Here is a 26,953-nt window from a genome sequence, read left to right as displayed (position 1 = left end):
TTATTATATTATTTATAATATTCTGCAAACACAATCAGACAAGGACATGCAGAATACATTCATACAAAAGTTATTCTACCATTTTTATTACTAGCAGAAGTCCCACACTGAATGAGGATTGGTTGATGAGGTCACATGATCTGTTCCGGCCAATTAACAGATACTTTCCCATTACTGTCAATCTTAATAAGCAATTAGAACGTTCTCTGCTCAATTATAGAGAAACATTCTAATTGCTAATTGAGATTGACAGTTAGGGAATAGTATCCGACTATTGGCCAGAACAGATCATGTGAATAGGGAACTATAGTGAATGGAAGAAGGATTTGTGCCGATCTTTCTGGTCACTTACCTGACTGTGTGTACAGCCGCCTCCCTTTTATAATTCGGAATATATGACCCCAATAATACACATGAACCCCCGGTGTCATACGGGTAATGTACAAGCAGTTCCTGTAATGGAGAAACAAATGACAATAGGAACCTAGAGACCATCAGTTACTAGACAAGGGATCCGGAGATATAATAGGAGACAGTATAGATAGGACCTCATTATAGAGATGGCGCCCCCTATACTGTAGCCTCCTGTGTGTAATAGAAGCTCCTGGACACATCAGATCTCCAGCCGCCTCACTCGGTACATGGATACACCGGGACTGGCTTTATACAATGACCGGAAACAATCGCTGACCCGTCCTCGTGTTATTACAAGGAGGGAGAGGACGGGACAGAATCAAAGAGCGGGAAACTCAAACCCCCGGAGAGGAGCCAAAGAGCGGTCAGTATCCGGCTATAGAACCGTTGGTTATTTTCCCGTTCATTCTACGGGATCAATAGGGGGCGCTGTCCTGTTGGTGGTTAATTACAGAATGGTGTCGGCTAGTAATGTATTCTCCGCAGTGTACAGTGTTAGTACAGAACTCCCGGGCAGCGATCATAATCAGGGCCATGTAATGTTACATTCTACGGTCCCTCCACATGTTCAGGGGAAGGAGTCTCCACATCCTATTATATTCATGGCTCTATATAGAATCACATCACCTCCCACCCGAACTGCTACTAGTTTCCCTGTCACTATACACATCGGCCAATAGTCATCTATATGACAGGACACAACTCGGGCCATTGATATTAAGTCCTAGTAAATCCCCAAAACGGGTTCTCTCCTTATACAGCTTCTATAGCCCTTTCATCCCAACCACGTTAACTAGAGATAATAGATTATAATAGATATAATAGACCACTACGACAGATACACAGCAGTGCAGACACAGGGAACTCTAGCTTTTTCCATAGAACATGTGGGCGGCTCTGAGAAGAGCCTTTGGGTTGATGTGATGGAGCCGAGTAGAAGCAGAATTAACCTCCGAAGCCGTAGAGAGTGCGGCCCTGGCGCTTGAGGGCGTACACCACGTCCATAGCGGTGACGGTCTTCCTCTTGGCGTGCTCGGTGTAGGTGACGGCGTCACGGATGACGTTCTCCAGGAAGACTTTCAGGACACCGCGAGTCTCTTCATAGATGAGGCCGGAGATGCGCTTCACACCTCCCCTGCGAGCTAGACGGCGGATGGCAGGCTTGGTGATGCCCTGGATGTTATCCCGGAGCACCTTCCTGTGCCGCTTGGCTCCGCCCTTACCGAGACCTTTTCCTCCTTTACCGCGTCCAGACATCTTCTCTATGTAGCGAGTAGATTGCAAGATACTGAGTGCGGCAGAGTCCGGCTTATATAGCACAGGAGCGGACCGAGAACAATGGCGACTTCCGGGGCGTTTATTTTACTGAATTTACATTCCTGGCTCCTCCCTCTCCCTCCGCTGATTGGCTGAACACTGTAATGGTCCCTATTTTGAATCTCCCGCTCCTTCTACATTACTCGCAGCTATTAGTTTGCGGCTGGTTACTAATCCGATCCTTCTCAAAATGTAACGAATAATCTTTAGGAGATCTGAGGAGCAGTCAGTCGTCTGCAAGATTTATATTACCAGCGATATCGGCGAGAATCCGGCAAGTGTAGAATAAAGAGGAAAATCTACCGAACACCGTGAGCAGCTGCATTCATGTTACCCGTCAGGTTCAGGTGTTTGCGCACAGCAGAGAAGCAGATAGCGCTTCTGGTCGGTGAGATTCGGTATTGTACAGATCACAGGGGAAATGATTTATATACAATCGATGAGGCGATTATATTGAGTCCGTAGAAGGTGGGATCAATCCCCCCGCTCTTTATACTCAGAGGATCTGTCGGTACCGGGCAAAATGGCGACAGCTCCGGGTATTACAGCAGCGGTTCTAGCACGAGGAGCGATGTGAGGGCTTCTGATTAGGTCACTAGGGCTGCTATACACTGAAAGAGTTAATAGACCGCCAGGACAGGACAATGGAGGGATTTAGAAGTGATTTTGTGGCTGAGAAGGAAACATCATAGTGGTGTCTATTAGCGGGACATGCACAGCTGCTGCCTCTACCAGGGATTAAAAGAAAAGCACATTTGGATCGTCCACCAATATTAATATCTTAGGCAATGAAAGGGTTAAGATGACAGGAAACAATTGTTTACCATAATCCTGCGGACCCAGCCCCGGACTCTGTATGAGCCCAAGCGAAGTATCGGGGGATTCAGATCGTTTTGGTCTGAAGAACGATCCATTCACAAGAATCGATCACTCGGGCAGCATTACCAGGTCTACAGGACTGCTCACCCCCGGGCACCAAGACTCTGCACACATTGTACGACATTATATAAAGCCCCGATATGTGCAATGAGAGTGACCGAGAATAATCGTCCGAGAGCCTAACCCCACGTGTTAATATATGATAGAAGGGGAGAGATCGGAATAGATCAGCAGATGATCGGGAATATCACAATCTCGGGTGATCAGCCAATGAACCTCCAGTATCGGGGATATAGCTCTGACCATAGTGTTAACCCTTCAGTGTCCTTGCTGCCTGCCTTGTATTCCTCCTTCATATCCCGATTACTTGTTATATATGTCAGGAGTCTGAAGCCAGCAGTCCTGACCGGAGGGGACCGATCCTCTGTAACCCCCAGAATATACACTGCAGTCCCCATAATACCGGTCACCCCCAGGAACTAATACCGCAGAGGACAATTCTATACCTGCACATTTCCAGCACTGAAAGGGTTTATTCTAGAGAACTATACTGGATCCTGCTTATGAGAACAGGCGGAGAATCGGGACAGAACTGGAGACATTCAGGAATCAGCTCGTTCTATAGATAATTTGGTGGCTCTGATAAGAGCCTTTGTGTTGTATGCGGGTCCCGATTAGATCTAAGCTCTCTCCCCACGGATCCTGCGGGCCAGCTGGATGTCTTTGGGCATGATGGTGACCCTCTTGGCGTGGATGGCGCATAGATTGGTGTCCTCAAAGAGTCCCACCAGGTAAGCCTCGCTGGCCTCCTGCAGGGCCATGACCGCCGAGCTCTGGAAGCGAAGATCGGTCTTGAAGTCCTGGGCGATCTCTCTCACCAGGCGCTGGAAGGGGAGCTTCCGGATCAGCAGCTCGGTGGACTTCTGGTAGCGGCGGATCTCACGGAGAGCCACTGTACCTGGACGGTAGCGGTGAGGCTTCTTCACCCCACCAGTGGCGGGAGCGCTCTTCCTGGCGGCCTTAGTAGCCAGCTGCTTGCGGGGAGCTTTCCCTCCGGTGGATTTACGCGCGGTCTGCTTGGTCCTGGCCATGATTCTCTATAGACAAATCATTAAGAAGTGATCGGGAGAGGAAAGAGCAGAACAGTTATAGTCCTGGCCTCATCGTGATTGGATAAAGTAAGCCACACCCCCTACATCCCATTGGCTGATTCATATAAAGCTGAGCCCGCCAAAACACATGGGGCGTCAGCCTTCGATCTTTGTTCAGAAGAGGCGGGGCCCATCCCGGCCCTATTCGGTCCTGCCTGCGGACAGACGTAACTCCCGGTAATAGCGCCCTCCCCCGTGTCCCCTCAGACATGACGCGGTGTAGTATTCCGAGTGTTCAGATTGTCTGCCGCTCTCCCATATATAGGCTATTCGTGACTGCATGGCTTTATATAGTAATAAGACTAAGCAGCCCAATAACCCTCAGAATAGGGAAAATACAGGGTTACATTCACCCCCAAATCTCTGGTAAATCAGTTTCCGTAATCCCGTCTATCCATAGAGCGTCTATTTATTAAAGCAGTGTAAATCCTTACAGTTTATACACAGGAGATACATTGTGTTACAATAGCGACACCTTGTGGTGAGAGATTTATATAACCTTTTATGTTGCCGATTTGTAACAAGGAGATATTTTCGCCAAGCGCTGACCCTATCAGTGTTACAGCAGAACATCCTCAGTTCAGTGTTCATAAGGGGATCTAGAAGTAAAGGCAGATGCATTGTGATTTATATAACAATATAATAAAGTGATGATAATATAGAAGGGATTTATATCACTATCATAACTATATGTCCCAGGGTGATATCCGGGCGGTGATCATACAGCTCTGTCTGGAGAAGGTGGTGGCTCTGAAAAGAGCCTTTGTGGGATAAGTACAGGACGAGGCTCCCGATTATTTCTTAGCCGCGCTCTTCTTGGCTTTAGTCACCTTTTTAGCCGGGCTCTTGGCAGCTTTGGGTTTGGCCGCCTTCTTAGCCGGGCTCTTGGTCACCTTCTTGGGAGCAGCCTTCGGCTTCTTGGGGCTCTTGGCCGCTGCAGGCTTCTTGGCTTTCTTCGGGCATTCACATCTCCCTTTAGACGCCTCTGTCAGCTTTGACAGCGGCGATCTAAAGGGTTAATAGCCAGCAGCGGTGATCGCCGCATGCTGGCTATTAGCGGCGGCCTCTGGCTACTGAGAACAGCCAGGGGTCTGCAGAGTATGGAGCGGGCAGGAATCCCGAGCCCGTTCCATACATACTGCAGAGCGCCGCAAGCATCTCCCCATGCAGACGCGCCTCCTCCCCTCAGCTCTCCGAAGCTACAGCTGGGGGGAGTGAAGGCAAAGGACGCAGGTCTGCACGGGGAGCAAGAAGCCACGCCCCCTCATCTCCCCCCGCACGTCTGCAGAGCAGGGGAGAGGAGACATACACAGCTTCTCATCTCCCCTGCTCTGCTTCGGCTTACACAGGCTGCAGAGTATGGAGCGGGCAGGAGTCGGGTGCCCGCTCCATACAGACTGCAGATCGTCACCGCCGCTGCCGCACTTGTCAGGTCTGGCCCTGCTTGCCCGAAGCCGGGCTAAGGGCCGGACAAATTCACCTGCCCGGCGCCCAAAACTGCTAGTCCCGGGCGTCGGGCGATAGAAATTCCACATCCCAGCTATAGAGAAGACGTCACCTGTAGTCACTGATATCATTGTGTATTCTCCTCACTATAGAGAAGACGTCCCCTGTAGTCACTGATATCATTGTGTATTCTCCTCACTATAGAGAAGACGTCCCCTGTAGTCACTGATATCATTGTGTATTCTCCTCACTATGTCCTATCAGAGCTGTAGTCGCTTGTCAGTTCTACAGTTAGGTCAATGAAACTTCAACTCCCAGCATAACCTCACCACTGCTCAAAGGGGTACTCTATTGGAAAACATTTTTTTTTTTTTTTTTATTAACTGGTGCTACAAAGTTAAACAGATTTGTAAATTACTTCTATTTAAAAATCTTAATCCTTCCAGCACTTATTATCTGCTGTATAAGAGATTCACAGGAAGTTATTTTCTTTTTTAATTTCTTTTCTTGGACAGAGGTGTCAGCACAGAGCACTGTGGTCATGTCAAGAACTGTCCATAGTAGGAGCAAATCCCCATAGTAAACCTATCCTGCTCTGGACAGTTCCTGATATTGATAGGTGTCAGCAAATAACACTGTGGTCAGACTGGAAAGAACTACACAACTTCCTGTGGAGCATACAGCAGCTTATAAGTACTGTAAGGATTAAGATTTTAAATAGAAGTAATTAAAAAATCTGTTTAACTTTCTTGCACCAGTTGATCTAAAAGTAAATGTTTTCCAGTGGAGTACCCCTTTAAGTAATTCTGGGAGCTGTATATTTAAATGGTGAAAACTTCTTTAACACTTTCCTATTCTGTGGCAACTGGTATATCTGATTAACCCCTTAAGGACTAAGGACGTACTGGTACGTCCTTGGTCCTGCTCTTCTGATATAACGCGGGGTTACACAGTAACCCCGCGTCATATCACGGTGGGCCCGGCGTCAAAGTGAAGCCGGGACCCGCCTCTAATAGCGCGCAGCGCCGATCGTGGCGCCGCGCGCTATTAACCCTTTAGCCGCGCGCTCAGAGCTGAGCCGCGCGGCTAAAAGTGAAAGTGAAAGTTCCCGGCTAGCTCAGTCGGGCTGTTCGGGATAGCCGCGGCTAATCGCGGCATCCCGAACAGCTGACAGGACAGCGGGAGGGCCCCTACCTGCCTCCTCGCTGTCCGATCGCCGAATGACTGCTCAGTGCCTTAGATCCAGGCATGAGCAGTCATGCGGCAGAATCGTTGATCACTGGTTTCTTATGAGAAACCAGTGATCAGCATAGAAGATCAGTGTGTGCAGTGTTATAGGTCCCTATGGGACCTATAACACTGCAAAAAAAAGTGAATAAAGATCATTTAACTCCTCCCCTATTAAAAGTTTGAATAAGTTTCCAATAAAAAAAAAGTGTAAATAAAAATAAACATATATGGTATCACCGCGTGCGGAAATGTCCGAATTATAAAAATATATCATTAATTAAACCGCTCGGTCAATGGCGTGCGCGCAAAAAAATTCCAAAGTCCAAAATAGTGCATTTTTGGTCACTTTTTATATAATTTAAAAATGAATAAAAAGTGATCAATAAGTCCTATCAATGCAAAAATGGTACCGTTAAAAACTTCAGATCACGGCGAAAAAAATGAGCCCTCATACCGCCCCATACACGGAAAAATAAAAAAGTTATAGGGGTCAGAAGATGACAATTTTAAACGTATTAATTTTCCTGCATGTAGTTATGATTTTTTCCAGAAGTCCGACAAAATCAAACCTATATAAGTAGGGTATCATTTTAATCGTATGGACCTACAGAATGCATATCAGGTGTCATTTTTACCGAAAAATGTACTACGGAGAAACGGAAGCCCCCAAAAGTTACAAAACAGCGATTTTTTTTCAATTTTGTCGCACAATGATTTTTTTCCCGCTTCACCGTAGATTTTTGGGCAAAATGACTGACGTCATTACAAAGTAGAATTGGTGGCGCAAAAAATAAGCCATCATATGGATTTTTAGGTGCAAATTTGAAAGAGTTATGATTTTTTAAAGGCAAGGAGCAAAAAACGAAAATGCAAAAACGGAAAAACCCCTGTTCCTTAAGGGGTTAATATACTGGAATTTCTCACAATGCGCTACAACAGTGGTGTCTGTCACAACAGGCTAAAAACTTACTGGGGGGAGGGGGTAGGTATGGGGGTGACACCCTTTTCTACACCACCGGGTGACACCAACCCTAGCAATGCCACTGTGTAGCTTTATAACTTTTAGATCTAAAACATTTCCAAGGCTTCAGTTTTTGAAATCTGTTACATTTTTGGGCTGGTACCTGTTTAATTGGAGGGATTTAAGTGGTATTGGGGCTTATCTCATGTGTTGGGCACAATGGGGGAGATTTATCAAAAATTGTACAAAGGAAAAGTTGACCAGTTGCCCATAGCAACCAATCAGATCGCTTCCTTCATTTTGCAGAGGCCTTGTTAAAAATGAAAGAAGCGAGCTGATTGGTTACTATGAGCAACTGGGCAACTTTTCCTTTGGACAGGTTTTGATAAATCTCCCCCAATGGCGTGAGGCACTCTGCATTTTGGATGAAATCAACATAAGAGAGCTGATGAAGCAAACAACTACACTTCTCAAAAAATAAAGGGAACACGTAAACAACACAATGTAAATCGAGATTTTCCTAGCTTGTGACGGAAAATATTAGTTATATGAAGACAGGAGGCGAGTATCTTATGCATTATTCTTTCTTTAATAATGCCCATAGCAGAACAAAATTGAATAAACAATCAGTGTAAAGAAAAAACTACAACTCCCAGCAGTCCCAGGACCACAGCAGCCACTCCTCGTCTGTAGCCCCTATATAAGGACTGCCCACATATAGATCCTCCTCTTTCTTCACGCGAATCAGAGCCGCACAGGAAACCGAAATGCCAGCCAGACGTCCACACCGCTCCTTAAATCTTCGGCCAGCAAGGCCAGAACTCAGGAAACGAGGCCAATCGACGGCCTAACTTCGTCCCAACAGGGACTGTAGAGAACTCCAGCAGTGCTTAACCAACAGGTTATCCGCAGACAGGAAACCAGTCAATGCCTTCAGTATCCTGAAAAGACAATAAAAAATCATAACAGGGTGGGTAGGGAGGGAAGATACTCGCCTCCTGTCTTCATATAACTAATATTTTCCGTCACAAGCTAGGAAAATCTCGATTTATATATCAGACAGGAGGCTCATATCTTATGCAAGTTCAAAGCTAATAAGTATCGACAGAGAAAACAAAATCAGAAATAGTATTACAAAACTGACATGGAAACATGGTCTTCCGGTCTGAAGTAGAACCGGCGAAAGGTAGTCTCTGAAGACCAATCAGCAGCCATGAGTAAGTCAGAAAGGGAGCCCCCTGCTGTGACTATTTTAGTAGCCATAGCACCCCTAGAAGAATGGGCTCCAAACAGGGAGACGTCTATGCCCGCCATATCCATGGCGGAACGCACCCAACGAGCCAAAGTAGCGGAGACCACCGGATGGTGAGGTCTGACGTAGGATATAAGAAGCTGAGAGAAATCCGGAGACCGTAAATCTGCAGTCTGCGATTCATACGCCTGTAGGCAACGAACCACACAAAGTCGAGGATGCGCGGGAAAAAACGGGTAAAAAACCAAGTGGATACCTGTCTTGGTCCGTCGAACCACCGAAAACCTGACTCCCTGAGGCGAAAATTGTCGCCTAGAGACGTCCAAAGCCTTCACGTCCGAGACGCGTTTGATAGACAAACATAAAAGGACAGTCAGTTTATACGACAACAGTTTTAGGGGAAGATCGTCATTGTCTTCCCAAGAGACAAACATCTCGAGCAACTTGGAGACATCCCAGGTCGACTGATATCTCGGCCGCGGGGGCCATGTAAACTTAATGCCACGCAACAGTCTACATACCAGAGGGTGTTTGCCCACCGGCAAAGAGTCCACTGGGCAATGGTAAGCCGCGATAGCCGATCGGTAAACGTTGATGGAACTATAAGATTTGCCGGATTCAAAGGAATCCGCCAAGTAGTTCACCACTACAGACACAGGTGCATGTACGGGATCAATCTGTCGTTGATCACACCAACGAACCCAGAGCCTCCAGGCTGATCGATAAGCCGATCTAGTCCCGGGGGCCCAGGCCAGGGCGAGGAGATCCCTAGCTGATCTTGAAAGATCCTGGTCCGCATCCGGGACCCCGAAACCAACCACGCTAGGAGAGGAAGGTTGCCCTCCAACACCAGAGGGTGTAGATCCCCGGTCGGGTTGGAGAGGAGCTGTGGAAATTGGGGCAGAAGTCTGGGATAGTCCACTGCCATCCCCAGAAGGAGAGGGAACCACGGTTGAGTGGGCCACCAGGGGGTGATCAGTACAATCGTCGCCCTCTGGTTCATCGTATGTAGAAGGACCCTGGAGATCATCTGGAATGGCGGAAACGCGTAGTGCGTTCCCCTGGGCCAGATGAGACTGAAAGCGTCGACTGCCGACGCCTCTGGGTCCGGTCTCCAGCTGAAAAAGCGAGGTAATTGATGATTGAGGCGAGAAGCGAAGAGATCCGTACACAATGGACCCCAAAGCTGTCTCAACCGTAGGAAAACTGATCGATCCAGCCGCCAATCGCTGGAATCTAGTAAGTAGCGAGAATTCCAGTCGGCCACCGTGTTGGAGACCCCCGGAATATACTCCGCCACCGGGATAATGTTGCGATCTAGACAGAAATGCCAGAAGTCCTTGGCAAGATCTGCAAGCATCTTGGACCTGGTGCCCCCTAGGCGGTTGACGTATTGGACCGCCGCCACGTTGTCCATGCGTAACAAAACACAACAATTGGACGCTTGTGGCAAGAAGCTCTTGAGGGCAAAAAATGCCGCTAGGAGCTCCAAGGCATTGATGTGCAAGGCGACCTCCGTGGCGGACCAAGTCCCTCCTGTGGAAGCTTCCCCGCACCGCGCGCCCCAGCCGAGACGACTCGCGTCCGACTCTATGATGACGTCCGGGCAGGAATTGAATATGGTTTTGCCGTTCCACTCGACGGCATGACGAAGCCACCACTGCAACTCCTCGATGGCTGCCGGACAAAGAGGAACTTCGTCCGCATACCTGAGACCCTGGCGCAAATGCATAATCTTGAGTCTCTGAAGGGCCCTGTAGTGCAAGGGGGCCGGGAAGATGGCTTGGATAGAGGCTGCTAATAGGCCCACCAAGCGTGCTAGTACCCTTAAGGATAAGCACCCTCTGCGTAAGACTGCTCTGATTTCCTTGCGGATCAGGGCCAGTTTGGATTTGGGAAGGCGGAGAACGGCTTGATTGGTGTCCACCAAGAAGCCAAGAAACTCCATCTCTTGTAGAGGGATCAAAACCGATTTTTCTCGGTTGATTATGAACCCCAGATTCTGCAGAAGCAGCACCGTCCATGACATGTGAAGAGAAGCTTGCGCTTTGGAGCGGGCCATGATGAGGAGGTCGTCCAGATAAATGATCAGACGGACCCCTCTGCTCCTCAAGGATGCCACCACTGGTTTCATCAGTTTGGTGAAGCACCACGGAGCTGATGACAGGCCGAACGGAAGGCAAGTAAATTGCCACATGTGGCTCCTCCAGAGGAAACGAAGAAGATGTTGTGAATCTTGGCGGATAGGGACGGTGAGGTAAGCGTCCTTCAAATCCACCTTCACCAGCCAATCGCCTGGTTGTAACAAATCGCGAAGGGAGTGAATTCCCTCCATCTTGAAATGGCGATACGTGACATGTTGGTTTAGTTCCCGAAGGTTTATGACCGGACGGTAACCGCCCCCTTTTTTCTTCACTAGGAAAAGGTTGCTTACGAACCCTAGGGAAGAAGGGTCAATCTCTCGGATCGCCTGTTTGGACAGGAGATCTTGAATCTCGTTGTCTATGAGTAACATGTTGTGTTGTGAAAAACGGATAGGAGTTGGCTGTATACCCAGGACCGGTAGAGATTGGAGTTCTATGTGAAATCCCGCTACTGTCTGTAGGATCCACGCGTCTGCCGTAATCGCAGACCAGGCGTGGGAAAAATACATCAGGCGTCCCCCCACAGGGATGTGAGCATGTGGAATATCTGGCACACTTACCGGTAGTTGGACGGGAACGGGGATATCCGCGTCCGCCACGTCCGCGCCAAGGTCGACCTCTGGGGGGGAAGAAAGGCGACGGTTGTGCCATTGGGACTGTGTAGGACGGAGGAGCCTGAGGATACTGGTATTGGGCAGAGGGTCTGCCCTGTGGCCTATAGGAGGGGGTGCGGCCGGCAGATCGGCCTCTACCTCTGCCGGCCCGAGGAAAAAGCTTATTTGTCCCTGATTTCTTTAATGAAGTCTGGGCTTTATCCAGACCTGTAAACAGGCCGACAAACCTGTTGATGTCCTTCATCAGGTTGTCCCCAAAGAGCATTCCTGCTGCTGCAGGCCCAGACTCAGTTTCAGCTAGGTGGGACAGTTGCGGGTCGAGGCGCATCAGGATCGACCTACGTCGTTCAATCGAGCAGGTGGTGTTGGCCGTACCTGCCAGGCATATGGCCCTCTGGGCCCACCCCCGGAGTTGACGGGTATCGACAGGTTGATCTGTCGTTGCGGCCTGCTCAGACAGGTTGAGTATCTTAGTGAGAGGGCCCAATAAGTCTAAGATACGCTCCTGAATAGTTTTAAATGAGCGTTCTATTCCCTTCTTAGGGAATTTACCCGATTTCATTAGGTATTTCATCAAAATGGGGTCCACTTCGGGGGTTGCCACTACTTTATTGGGAATAAAGGGCCTGGGACACTCAGCTCTCAGCTTGTTACGGCTGGTCCTGTCTAGGGACTTACGAGCCCAGAGCTCCACATACTGGGTCACGTGAGGAAGTGGGGACCATTCACCCGATCGTGGATGAGAGATGGAATCAGGGTGAAAAAGGGGTTCACCTAGGGAGTCTAGGATCACAGTGCCCTGTGTAACAGGGTTGGCGTCGGTGTCGAACGCCGTATCCCCAGCATCCTCGATATTAGTGTTGGATTCAAAGTCGTCAGACTCGCTGGATGATCCCGACGAATCCTCGTCAGAGGAATCTACGTAAGAGTCGGGTTTGGTCCGTCTAGCGGATCTGTGCCTCTTCTCATGTAACTCCCTGAGGCCCAGGGGTCGAGTGGAGTCTGATGGATGCTGGGGTTGGCAGGCCGGGGTAGGGGCTGCCTGGAGCACATTATTATCTTCCCCTGCCGGGGAGTCAGATGTCGCCAATGTATGTTTCCTTTTATGGGAAACCTTTCCCTTCTTAATTGGCGGTTCACCGCTTTGGAATGGCGGGACAGATGCACAGGATACCGCTGGTAGTGATCCAGAGGTTACCATGGCGGAGGCCAAAGCCGCCTGAACAGACTTATTAATTAAGTCCTGTATCTGGTTGGCGGTCATAAATTGGGCCGAGTCTAAAGAGCTCTCCCCTCTACTGGGAGCAGATGAGGGTTCCTCAGCCATATTGACTAACAGGTTAACTGTAGGAGAACTAGTGGGAAAAGAGAAGGATTGATGAGGGTGAGGAATAAATTCCTGTAATCTAACAGGTTATCTGTAGGAGAACTAGAGGGAAAAGATGAGGGGAAGGAATAAATTCCTGAAATCTACCTACAGAAAATACGTATAGGGAAGTGATGGTACAGGCTCCGTCCTCCACACCGCTAGCGTTGCACTGACGCAGCGGTGGGAGGTGAGCCTGAGAGTCCTTGTACCCGGGGACGAAGTCTCGCGAGACTACGTCCAGCTGGGTACTGATTGGAAGGCGCAGGAGCGGTCCAGTGACGAAAAGGAAACTCGGCCCCTCTCAGCGTGTAGGCCGCGAAGAAATGCGGCCGACGCGCGAAAGATCCGCCCCTATCCCGCGCGCGCGAAGCGCAGAACGTAGGAGAAGAAGGTAAAATGGCGCCGGGAGAGGGACGGGGGGGAGCGGAGGAAGGTATGAGGAGCGAAGAGTGGAAGAGAATAGTGGAGTGATGAACCGGAGCAAGGAGAAAGACTAGCGCCGGGGAAATAGTTGTCCGAAACGGGGTAAAATCGCATAAAATGCGAATGGGCGAAGATAATCGCGATTATCTTCTCCCAACAACACAATATCTATAATAGTTATGATATAACAAGTAAGGAAAACCCAAAGTATTAAATCACAGATAGCACTTAGCTTGTATGCTCTGCCATGAGCAGAAAGAAAGAGGAGGATCTATATGTGGGCAGTCCTTATATAGGGGCTACAGATGAGGAGTGGCTGCTGTGGTCCTGGGACTGCTGGGAGTTGTAGTTTTTTCTTTACACTGATTGTTTATTCAATTTTGTTCTGCTATGGGCATTATTAAAGAAAGAATAATGCATAAGATATGAGCCTCCTGTCTGATATATAACTCCAAGTCAATGACACTTCTGTGAAATCACACTGTCCACTCAGTAACAACACTGATTGTTCCATTTGCACAATAGCATGTGAAATTGATTGTCAGACAATAGGTGGAAATTATAGGTAATTAGCAAAACACCCCCAATAAAGGAGTGGTTCTGCAGGTGGTGACCACAGGCCACTTCTCCGTTCCTATGCTTCCTGGCTGATGTTTTGGTCACTTTGAATGCTGGCGGTGCTTTCACTCTAGTTGTAGCATGAGATGGAGTCTACAGCCAACACAAGTGGCTCAAGTAGTGCAGCTCACCCAGGATGGCACATCAATGCGAGCTGGGGCAAGATGATTTGCTGTGTCTGTCAGTGTAGTGTCCAGAGCATGGAGGCGCTACCAGGAGACAGGCCAGTACATCAGGAGATGTTGAGGAGGCAACAACCCAGCAGCAGGACCGTTACCTCTGCCTTTGTGCAAGGAGGAGCAGGAGGAGCACAGCCAGAGCCCTGCGAAATGACCTCCAGCAGGCCACAAATGTGCATGTGTCCACTCAATCGGTCAGAAACAGACTCCATGAGGGTGGTATGAGGCCCGATGTCCACAGGTGGGGGTTGTGCTTACAGCACAACACCGTGCAGGATGTTTGGCATTTGCCAGAGAACACCAAGATTGGCAAATTTGCCACTGGCACCCTGTGCTCTTCACAGATGAAAGCAGGTTCACACTGTCCCATCTGTCACATGTGCTCAGAGTCTGGAGATGCCGTGGAGAATGTTCTGCTGCCTGCAACATCCTCCAGCATGACCGGTTTGGCGGTGGGTCAGTAATGGTGTGGGGAGGCATTTCTTTGGGGGCTGCACAGCCATCCATGTGCTTACCGAGATGAGATCCTCAGACCCCTTGTGAGACCATTTGCTGGTGCGGTTGGCCCTGGATTCCTCCTAATGCAAGACAATGCTAGACCTCATGTGGCTGGAGTGTGTCAGCAGTTCCTGCAAGAGAACGGCATTGATGCTATGAACTGGCCTGCCCGTTTCTCAGACCTTAATCCGATAGAGCACATTTGGGACATGATGTCTTTCTCCATCCACCAACGCCACGTTGCACCACACTGTCCGCCACCTCATCAGGAACATTCCCAGGCATTGTAGAGAGGTCATACGGGCACGTGGAGGTCACACACACTACAGAGCCTCATTTTGACTTGTTTTACGAACATTACATCAAAAGTTGGATCAACCTGTAGTGTGGTTTTCCACTTTTATTTTGTGTGTGACTCCATATCCAGACCTCCATGGGTTGATAAATTTGGTTATACGGTTACAAAAATACCCAATTTATGTAGATTTTATTTTATTATACTACTTAAAAAAAAATTATAACTACATGCACCAACATTTGTACGTTTAAAATTGTCATCTTCTGACCCCTATGACTTTTTTTTTTTTTTTTTCCATATACGGTGATGTGTGAGGGCAAATTTTTTTGTGTGCAGTTGTCTGTAGTTTTTATCGGTATCATTTTTGTTTTGATGGGACTTTTTTTTTTTTTACATATAACCATGGACCTTACGGTTCAACCCCTTGAGTTCGAAGCCATTTTTGATCTCTTCGTTTTTTCCTTCTCTCCTTCTATAAATCATAACGCTTTCAATTTTCCACCTACAGACCCATATCAGAGCTTGATTTTTGTGCAACCTATTTTACATTGTAATATTGTCAATCATTTCACCCCAAAATCTATGGTAAAGGGGGCGCATCTTGACACGCTGGCTACAGGTTGCACTCTGTAAGAGCTCTGTAATATAAAAAGTTGGAGGGACTCCCTCAAGACCCCCAAGGTGCTACACAGCAGTTTACGGCTTACTTTTGGCCACAAACAGAGACTGCTGATCTCCCGCTACAAACGCGGCCTGTTACCGCCTTACCTCAGGCCGTGGCAGGTTACCCACTCACTTTCTCTGGTCATCACGTACGCCACACTGGAGACACGGCGGCACTCTCATCTGCTGTCTGAAGCCCTACACCACTCACCCCTGCCGCCACAAAAGCCCATCAGAGCCCATAATGAATAGCTCCTGGGAAGATTTCCCCTCTGAGGCACCGGCACACCGCTGATGCGGTCAGGGCCAACGTTAGAGCGGGGAAAACCAGGCAATTGCCTAGGGCCCCCATCCCCCAGGGGGGCCCCTGCTAGCTGCTCAGTAGCGGATCAGCAGCCCGCTGCAGCCCGGTCGTGGCCACTTTAAAACAGTGGTGGGCCCGGGCACTTCTCCTGTTTTTTCTATTTTTTCATATTTCCTTACCTGGCTGCGCTCGGCAGGCTCAGGTAATGCGGCGGATCTTGTGGGCTGTGTGGATAATATGACGAGTGACGTCTGCTGCCGCCTCCTCTGTGTGGCGTCAGGGGCATCACTCCTGCCGAGCACGGCCATGTAAGGAAATATGAAATAGAAAAAGCAGGGGGAGAGGGGGGACCTAATGTGTGGGAACTTTACTGCCAACCTAATGTGGGGGAACTATACTGCCAACCAAATGTGGGGGAACTATACTGCCAACGTAATGAGGGGGAACTATACTGCCTACCTAATGTGGGGGGGAACTATAATGCCTACCTTATGTGGGGGGAACTATAATGCCTACCTAATGTGGAGGGAACTATAATGCCTACCTAATGTGGAGGGAACTATAATGCCTACCTAATGTGGAGGGAACTATACTGCCAACATAACGTGTGGGAACTATACTGCCAACCTAATGTGGGGGAACTATACTGCAAACCTAATGTTGGAACTATACTGCCTACCTAATGTGGGGGGAAATATACTGCCAACGTAATGTGGGGGGGGGGGGGGGAACTAAACTGCCAACGTAATGTGGGGGAACTATACTGCCTACCTAATGTGGGGGAACTATACTGCCAACCAAATGTGGGGGAACTATAATCTAATGTGGGGGGAACTACACTGCCAACCTAAAGTGGGGGAACTATACTGCAAACATAATGTTGGGAAGCTATACTAGCAACCTAATGTGGGGGACTACAACCTAATTTGGGGAAACTGTACTGCCTACCTATTTTGGGGGAACTACAACCTAATTAATGTGGGGGAACTATAATGCCTACCTAATGTGAAGGGAACTATAATGCCTACTTAATGTGGAGGGAACTATAATGCCTACCTAATGTGGAGGGAACTATAATGCCTACCTAATGTGGAGGGAACTATAATGCCTACCTAATGTGGAGGGAACTATAATGCCTACCTAATGTGGAGGGAACTATACTGCCAACATAACGTGGGGGAACTATACTGCAAACCTAATGTGGGGGAACTATACTGCAAACCTAATGTGGGGGAACTATACTGCAAACCTAATGTGGGGGGAACTATACTGCCAACGTAATGTGGGGGGGAACTATACTGCCAATGTAATGTGGGGGAACTATACTGCCTACCTAATGTGGGGGGAACTATACTGCAAATATAATGTTGGGAAGCTATACTGGCAACCTAATGTGGGGGAACTATACTGCCAACCTAATTTGGGGAACTACAACCTAATTTGGGGAAACTGTACTACCTACCTATTGTGGGGGAACTACAACCTAATTAATGTGGGGGAACTATACTGCCAACCTAATCTTGTGAAGCTATACTGGCAACCTAATGTGGGGGAAATATACAGTCAACCTAATGTTGGGGAACTATATTGCCAACCTAATGTGGGGGAACTATATTGCCAACCTAATGTGGGGGAACTATGCAAAAATATAAAATGGTACTATTCTGATCCCTATTACTCTTTTATTTTTCCGTATATGGGGATGTATGAGGGTAATTTTTTGTGCTTTGAATTGTAGTTTTTATCGGTAACATTTTTGTTTTGTTTTTTCAATTGCTTTTTAGATTTTTTTTGGTATTTGAAGTGACCAAAAATGTGTAAATCTGGTTAGTGCACTATTACGACTCTGAATTTAGTACCACTGTGCAGTACTTTCATATGGACTCAAGCATTTTTTTCAGAGGAAGATTCCACTGATACCAGCGAGGTTCCAGACTACTGGGGGGGGGGGGGGGGGATAGCCACCATTTAGGATTAGGGGTAAGAATAAGGATTAAGGATAGGATTAGGATTAGGATTAGAGGTTATGGAGTGAGAGACGGCTGTACAGCAGAAAAGTGTGTCCCTGTGCAGAGGGTCACATTCCACTACAGACACACAGTTTTCTTCATTACATTACCTTATATGACCACAGTGGTTATCAATGTATGGGATAATGATCAATGTGATCTGCTTTATAGTAGATGGGTACTTCACATAATGGAGGAAATTATTTATATGACTAATATGGTCTATATGATCAATATGATGTACTTGACTATACCATGAAGAAGGATCCATATCCTGAATACAGGATTGTATTTAATACCTATTATTTACACCTCTATATGACCTATGTCAGTGATGGCGAACCTATGGGACGCGTGCCATAGGTGGCACGCCAAGCCCCCTCTGTGGGCACGCAGCCATAGTTTGCCAGACGGGGTAAACCGGGAAATCCCTGTGTCCCGAAAGATCTTTTCGGACACAAAGATTTCCCTGATTATCTTTCTCCGGCCCAGCGTTAACTTTAAAACTGCAGGGGCCGCAGGGAGGTAGTGCATGCGTGCGCTCATAGGAACGAAGGAGCGAAGCATCTAGGAGGAGGACGCGCGCTGGCCAACATGGTAATTTACCAGCTACACTTCAGCTTCGGCGCTCCGACCACCGCTCCTCCGGTCCCGGGACCTACTGCTATGGTCTATTAAGATTAGGTCATGACCCCTGACCGGAGGAGCGATGGATGGAGCACTGTGAGGCCGTACACAGACATACAGCCTCCAGCCATACACTATATATGGCTGAAGGTTGTATGTCTGTGGGGGAACTATACTGCACCTAATGTGGGGGGACTATACTGCACCTAATGTGGGAGGACTGCAACATAATGTGGGAGAACTACAAGAACCTAATGTGGGGGAAATATACTGCCTACCTAATGTGGGGGAACTACAACCTAATGTGGGAGAACTACAAGAACCTAATGTGGGGGAACTATACTGCCTACCTAATGTGGGGGAACTACAACCTAATGTGGGGGAACATACTGCCTACCTATTGTGGGGGAACATACTGCCTACCTAAGTTGTTTTTTTTCTAAACTTAAACCTCAGTATTCTGATTTAATTGCTGTGCTGGCACTTTGAGGGAAAAAAAAGTTGGTGTTTATTACGGTTTGGGCACTCGGGCTCAAAACGGTTTGCCATCACTGACCTATGTGATGAATATGATCTATTTGGTATGTGATCTATATGATGCAGGGGTGGCGGTTGTACTGTCTTCTCAGTGGCATCTGGCACAGGAGGTTACATGTTCCATGCTGCTGGCAGACTTGTAGGCTTAGGGGTGATGACGGATCCTACTGCCATAGACGTGCGCAGCCTATTGCATTAGGGTGTGCACCCTAAAGCACAAACTCACGCTGCACGTGTATATATATATATGTATATGTATATATATATATATATATATATATATATATATATATACATACGCACACAGTTAGTATAGTTCCCCCACATTAGGTGCAGTATAAGTTCCCCCACATTAGGTGCAGTATAAGTCCCACCACATTAGGTTGGCAGTATAAGTCCCCGCACATTAGGTTGGCAGTACAGTTCCCCCACATTAGGTTTGCAATACAGTTCCCCCACATTAGGTGCCGTTCAGTTCCCCCACATTAGGTGGCACCTAATGTGGGGGAACTGAATGGCACCTAATGTGGGGGAATTGTACTGCCAACCTAATGTGGGGGAACTGTACTGCACTTAATGAAGGGGAACTGTACTGCACCTAATGAGGGGGAACTGTACTGCACCTAATGAGGGGGAACTGTACTGCACCAGTACAGTTCCCCCACATTAAGTGCAGTACAGTTCCCCCACATTATGTGCAGTACAGTTCCCCTACATTAGGTGCAGTATAGTTCCCCCACATTAGGTGCAGTATAGTTCCCCACATTAGGTGCAGTATAGTTCCCCCACATTAGGTTGACAGTATAGTTTCCCACATTAGGTGCAGTATAGTTCCCCACATTAGGTTGGCAGTATAGTTCCCCACATTAGGTTGGCAGTACAATTCCCCCACATTAGGTTGGCAGTACAGTTCCCCCACATTAGGTTGGCAGTACAGTTTCCCCACATTAGGGTTGGCAGTACAGTTCCCCCACATTAGGTTGGCAGTACAGTTCCCCCACATTAGGTGCCACCTAATGTGGGGGAATTGTACTGCACCTAATGTGGGGGAACTGTACTGCACCTAATGAAGGGGAACTGTACTGCATCTAATGAGGGGGAACTGTACTGCACCTAATGTGGGTGAACTGTACTGCACCTAATGTGGGGGAACTGTACTGCACCAGTACAGTTCCCCTACATTAAGTGCAGTACAGTTCCCCCACATTAGGTTGGCAGTATAGTTCCCCCACATTAGGTTGGCAGTATAGTTCCCCACATTAGGTACAGTATAGTTCCCCCACATTAGGTGCAGTATACTTCCCCACATTAGGTGCAGTACAGTTTCCCCACATTAGGTTGGCAGTATAGTTCCCCCACATTAGGTGCAGTATACTTCCCCACATTAGGTGCAGTACAGTTTCCCCACATTAGGTTGGCAGTATAGTTCCCCCCACATTAGGTGCAGTACAGTTCCCCCAACATTAGGTGCAGTACAGTTCCCCCAACATTAGGTGCAGTACAGTTCCCCCACATTAGGCGTGCAGTACAGTTCCCCCACATTAGGCGTGCAGTACAGTTCCCCCACATTAGGCTGGCAGTACAGTTCCCCCACATTAGGCTGGCAGTACAGTTCCCCCACATTAGGCTGGCAGTACAGTTCCCCCACATTAGGCTGGCAGTACAGTTCCCCCACATTAGGCTGGCAGTACAGTTCCCCCACATTAGGCTGGCAGTACAGTTCCCCCACATTAGGCTGGCAGTACAGTTCCCCCACATTAGGCTGGCAGTACAGTTCCCCCACATTAGGCTGGCAGTACAGTTCCCCCACATTAGGCTGGCAGTACAGTTCCCCCACATTAGGTGCAGTACAGTTCCCCCACATTAGGTGCAGTACAGTTCCCCCACATTAGGTGCAGTACAGTTCCCCCACATTAGGTGCAGTACAGTTCCCCCACATTAGGTGCAGTACAGTTCCCCCACATTAGGTGCAGTATAGTTCCCCCACATTAGGTGCAGTACAGTTCCCCCACATTAGGTGCAGTACAGTTCCCCCACATTAGGTGCAGTATAGTTCCCCCACATTAGGTGCAGTATAGTTCCCCCACATTAGGTGCAGTATAGTTCCCCCACATTAGGTGCAGTATAGTTCCCCCACATTAGGTGCGGTATAGTTCCCCCACATTAGGTGCGGTACAGTTCTCCCACATTAGGTGCGGTATAGTTCTCCCACATTAGGTGCGGTATAATTCCCCACATTAGGTGCAGTACAGTTCCCCCACATTAGGTGCAGTATAGTTCCCCACATTAGGTGCAGTATGTTCCCCCACATTAGGTGCAGTATAATTCACCACATTAGGTGCAGTACAGTTCCCTACAAAATCAAAATAGACATGGAGGCCACCAGCATCTGGGGGTGCTACCTTCCTACTGGCAGGAAGAGGGGGTTAATTTGAGGGTACTACCTTCTTACTGGGGGGGGGGTAATCTGGGGGTACTACCTGCCTACTCGGGCCCCAGATTAACACCCTCCCCCCCCCCGGTAGGCCGGTAGTACCTAAGATTAACCCCCTCCCCCCAGCAGGCAGGTAGTACCCCCAGATTAACCCCCTCCCCCCCCTGTAGGAATGCAGTACCCCCCAGATTAACCCTATCCCCCCACCCTGTTAGAAGGTAGTACCCCCCTGATGACCCCCTCCCGCCCCAGTAGGATGGTAGTACCCCCCAGTTTAACCCCCTCTCCCCCCCGGAGGAATGCAGTACCCCCCAGATTAACCCTATTCCCCCACCCTGTTAGAAGGTAGTACCCCCCTCCCCCCCAGTAGGATGGTAGTACCCCCCAGTTTAACCCCCTCTCCCCCCTGTAGGAATGCAGTACCCCCCAGATTAACCCTACCCCCCCCCTCCCTGTAGGATGATAGTACGGTGCCCCAGATTAACCCCCTCCCCCAGACCCAGTAGGCAGGTTGAAATAACATTCACTCACTCAGCGCGGTAATCCTGCGAGCCGCGTACCGTCACGTCACGCTTTGGGGCCGGCGTCCTTAAATACAGCGTGACGTCCTGATGGTCATGTGACGGCAGTAACGCGCCGTCACATGACCGGACCAACTGAAGGTGAGCCAGAGAGGAGCGGGGCGGGGCACAAACAGGAGCAGGAGGCAGCGCTGTGCGGTGCGCCTGACGGACAGGCGCACCACACAGCGGGGGTCTGGGCTGGTGAAGGACGGTCGGGCACAGATGGGGGGTGCTACGGAGCATCTTGGTGTCACCCGGTGCGGGCCGCACCCGGGTCGCAACGCCACTGGATTAGGGTGTGCCTGGGCACACCCGGCACACCCAGTGCGCACGCCTATGCCTACTGCACTGAATACTCTCTCTGATTCTACCCTTGAGGGTGGATAAAATATCCCTGGTTGTTGTCAGATTTCTTCCAGTGTTATAATGCACACTAAGGTATCGGAACACACAATGGCTTTTACCAAGTGTTTCCAAAAATTAAATAACCTAAAATAGACTGACACAAGAAAGTGTCCACAAAATGCTGTATTTAATCCTTTTTGTTAAAAATAAAGCAACAGAGAGCCCTCCCATTTTAAAATGGCCCACCCCTAAAAAACACCAACCCCAAAAACACAAGATAGGGTGCACATATTGGAATATTCCCAGAGACAACTATCAACCAACAGTGTCACATCTCCCTCATAGTGCACGCTATTATGCCATATGATTTACACACAGTATTAGTTACCGGTTATTGACATGCTGAGGACTCAGAGAGTACACCCCACCACCACCTCAATACGTGTTCTGAATATTTGTCAAGAAGTGGGGGTGGGTGCAACTGCCTGCCCTGAAGAAGTATTCCACTGCTAGACATCTTATCCCCTATCCCAGTAGCAGGACACCCGTGATCTCCCGCAACACCATAGGCATGCGCAGCCTATTGCATTAGGGTGTGCACCCTAAAGCACAAACTCACTCCGCGCACGCGTGTGTGTGTTCATGTATGTATGTGTGTGTGTACATATATATATACACATATATACACACACACACTCCTGCTTGCATAGTGTAGGAGGATTGGATCCAGGGCCGGTTTTAGGCTTAGCATGGCCCTCAGCAAAATCAGAAGTGGGGTCCCAAAAGTCGTAATAGTTCACTAATCAGATTAGCACATTTTTGGTCACTTCAAATACCATAACAAATATCTAAAAAGCAAAAAAAAAAATAAAAAAATGGTACCGATAAAAACTACAAGTCACAGCACTAAAAATAATCCTCATACATCCCCATACACAGAAAAATAAAAGTGCTATAGGGATCAGAATAGTACAATTTTATATTTTTGTATTCACATTAGGTTGGCAGCATAGTTCCCCCACATTAGGTTGGCAGTATAAATCTCCCACATTAGGATGGAAATATATTTCCCCCACATTAGGTGCAGTATAGTTCCCCCTCATTAGGTGCAGTATAGTTCCCCAACATTAGGTTAGTAGTACAGTTCCCCCACATTAGGTTAGCAGTACAGTTCCCCCACATTAGGTTAGCAGTACAGTTCCCCCACATTAGGTTAGTAGTACAGTTCCCCTACATTAGGTGAAGTACAGTTCCCCCACATTAGGTTAGTAGTACAGTTCCCCCACATTAGGTGCAGTATAGTTCCCCCACATTAGGTTAGTAGTATAGTTCCCCCTCATTAGGTTGGCAGTATAGTTCCCCCACATTAGGTTAGTAGTACAGTTCCTCCACATTAGTTGCAGTATAGTTCCCCACATTAGGTGGAGTATAGTTCCCTCACATTAGGTGCAATATAGTTCCCCCACATTAGGTGCAGTACAGTTCCACCACATTAGGTGCAGTATAGTTATAATTGTAGGGAGGAGGACAATTCTAGAATTTACCGTGAGGCTTACGGGACTAATTCTACCCCTGATCTTATATTTGCCAAGGGGTTCAATGGGCGGAGCCAAAGGGTTGTCAAAATTAGGTTTTGCCATGTATGATTGTGACTGTCTATTATATGTAGCCTACATATAATAGACAATCATACATGATGGGGATGTAGTCCTGAGCTGTGAGCCTACATATAATAGACAGTCACAATCATACATGATCAGGGCTGGTGCAAGGACTTTTGGCACCCTAGGCGAAAGCTAATTTTGCCACCCCCTTGACCCCACACATTGGCTCTGCCCTTTGACACGCCCAACCATACTACTGGGGTGACACACTGTAACAAACCTCCTCCTTATGTAATCACCTTACTACTGGGGTGACACACTGTAACAAACCCCCTCCTCATGTAATCTCCATACTACAGGGGTGACACACTGTAACAAACCTCCTCCTCATGTAATCTTGTTACTTATGGGGTGATACACTGTGACAAACCTCCTCCTCATGTAATCTCCTTACTACTGGGGTGACACACTGTAACAAACCTCCTCCTCATGTAATCTCCTTACTACTGGGGTGACACACTGTAACAAACCTCCTCCTCATGTAATCTCCTTACTACTGGGGTGACACACTGTAACAAACCTCCTCCTCATGTAATCTCCCTACTACTGGGGTGACGCACTGTAACAAACCTCCTCCTCATGTAATCTCCTTACTACTGGGGTGACGCACTGTAACAAACCTCCTCCTAATGTAATCTCCTTACTACTGGGGTAACACACTGTAACAAACCTACTCCTCATGTAATCTCCTTACTACTAGGGTGACACACTGTTTAGCAGACAGTGTAACAGTATTAGATAGAGACAATATCACACATTATAGGATTAGATACAGGGGCTCAGCAACCAGTATCAGACATAGGGGGATTAGATACACAGCTCAGCAGACAATATCAAACATAAATGCACAGCTCAAATCACACATGGGGATTAGATACAGGGGCTCAGCAAACAGTATCACACATGGGGGGATTAGATACAGGGTCTCATCAAACAGTATCACACATGGGAGGATTAGATACACAGCTCAAACAGTATCACTTATGGGGGGTTTTAGATACACAGTTTAGCAGACAGATCACACATGGGGGATTAGATACCCACAGCTCAGCAAACAGTATCACACATAGGGGGTTTAGATACACAGGCTAGCAGACAGATCACAGATGGGGGGGATTAGATACACAGCTCATTAGACAGATCACACATGGGGGATTCGATACACTGCTCAGCAAACAGTATCACACATGGGGAGTTTAGATACACAGCTCATTAGACAGATCACACACTGGGGGATTAGATACACATTTTAGCAGACTGATAAAATATGTATCTAATCCCCCAGTGTGTGATCTGTCTGCTAAAATGTGTATCTAATCCCCCAGTGTGTGATCTGACAGATCACACATGGGGGATTAGATACACAGCTCATTAGACATATCACACATGGGGGATTAGATACACTGCTCAGCAAACAGTATCACACATGGGGAGTTTAGATACACAGCTCATTAGACAGATCACACATGGGGGATTAGATACACATTTTAGCAGACAGATCACACATGGGGGGGATTAGATACACAGCTCACTAGATCACACATGGGGGATTCAATACACTGCTCAAACAGTATCACACATGGGGAGTTTAGATACACAGCTCATTAGACAGATCACACACTGGGGGATTAGATACACATTTTAGCAGACAGATCACACATGAAAGGTGTCTCACCAGGTCAGTGTCTCTTCCCTGGATCTCACAGTGCTTCTCCAGCAACATGAGGGGTGGGGCGGGGGGTGTTGTGGTTTTGCAGCTCCTCCAGCAAGACGAGGCTGAGGGGAGGGCGTGTATGTTGTCAAGATAGGTTTGCTGTGACAGGGGGGGATTTCGGCCTGGTGATGTCGGGGATGTCCGGTGGGGCTCGGGTTTAGTAGTGAGAAAAAAAAAAAAAAGTTCTGCAGCAGCGGGCTGCGGTGATTAGGGTGTGCCTGTGCACACCCGGCACACCCCGTGCGCAACACCCGACTTTCTAAACAAATGCAGGGTTCCTGGGGCAGTTGTGGTTATGTCATGGTCATGCCGCACCCCTTCCATTCATATATATGGGAGGGGGCGTGTCTGCTAACACGTCCCCTCCCATAGACATGAATAGAGTGGGTGTGATGTGATGTCACAAGGGGGCGTGGCCATGATGTCACAATCACGGCCTCCATCTTCTTGATATCTAAGAAAAACTTGCTGCACTATTACTATACACCACTAGAGGGATCCCTGGATTAACATGATATAATTTGATATAATGACATAATATGATATGTAAGGAACATGGGGTGGGGGGATTTATCAAGTTATTTGGATTTTCTTTTTGTTTCCTTTTGTAGCAAGTTGCCAGGCGCCGTCACTTTTTGTGCTTTTTTTGTGTGACAAACCTAATAGCTCAGAAACCAAAGTCTTTTCTAAAAGTCACAAATTTTGAGGGCAAAGTTCTTTGAAAAGTCAAAAACCTAAGTAAGCCTGGACCACACTTTGGTAACTATTGCGCAAATAAAATATCTTTCAGTAACTCCTTTTTTTAACACCTTGCGCCAAAAAACACTGCTGAAAAATCAGTCTACACAAATAACTTTCCACAACACGAATTGATTAATATTCCCCATTAGAGATGAGCGAACTTGCAGTAAATTTGATTCGTCACAAACTTCTCGGCTCGGCAGTTGATGGCTTTTCCTGCATAAATTAGTTCAGCATTCAGGTGCTCCCGTGGGCTGGAAAAGGTGGATACAGTCCTAGGAGACTCTTTGCTAGGACTGTATCCACCTTTCCCAGCCCACCGGAGCACTGAAAAGCTGAACTAATTTATGCAGGAAAAGTCAGCAACCGCCGAGCTGAGAAGTTTGTGACGAATCAAATTTACTGTAAATTCGCTCATCTCTATCCCCCGTGATATCCATCTTTTACATGGATCATATAATTTATAAATATTTACAACCATAATAATTAATTAATGTATTAATGATCAATAACTAGTGGATGCATCAATAGTGAACAATTAAATAATTTATTTCATAAT

At 47.8% G+C, this 26,953-nt stretch overlaps 2 protein-coding genes across 2 annotated transcripts; both read right to left on the bottom strand.

Moving 5' to 3' along the window:
• Positions 1-1,289: 1,289 nt before the first annotated feature.
• On the bottom strand, positions 1,290-1,673 carry LOC130267545 (histone H4). The gene has a single exon (XM_056517493.1). The coding sequence runs from the start codon at positions 1,669-1,671 to the stop codon at positions 1,360-1,362; it is 312 nt and encodes a 103-aa protein (XP_056373468.1). The 5' UTR covers positions 1,672-1,673; the 3' UTR covers positions 1,290-1,359.
• A 1,615-nt stretch (positions 1,674-3,288) lies between these two features.
• LOC130267528 (histone H3) lies at positions 3,289-3,701 on the bottom strand. The gene has a single exon (XM_056517474.1). The coding sequence runs from the start codon at positions 3,699-3,701 to the stop codon at positions 3,291-3,293; it is 411 nt and encodes a 136-aa protein (XP_056373449.1). The 3' UTR covers positions 3,289-3,290.
• Positions 3,702-26,953: the final 23,252 nt, after the last annotated feature.

This window comes from Hyla sarda, chromosome 4 (genome assembly GCF_029499605.1).
Source record: "Hyla sarda isolate aHylSar1 chromosome 4, aHylSar1.hap1, whole genome shotgun sequence".
NCBI classification, from domain to species: domain Eukaryota; kingdom Metazoa; phylum Chordata; class Amphibia; order Anura; family Hylidae; genus Hyla; species Hyla sarda.
This window is presented reverse-complemented; position numbering and strand designations above follow the sequence as displayed.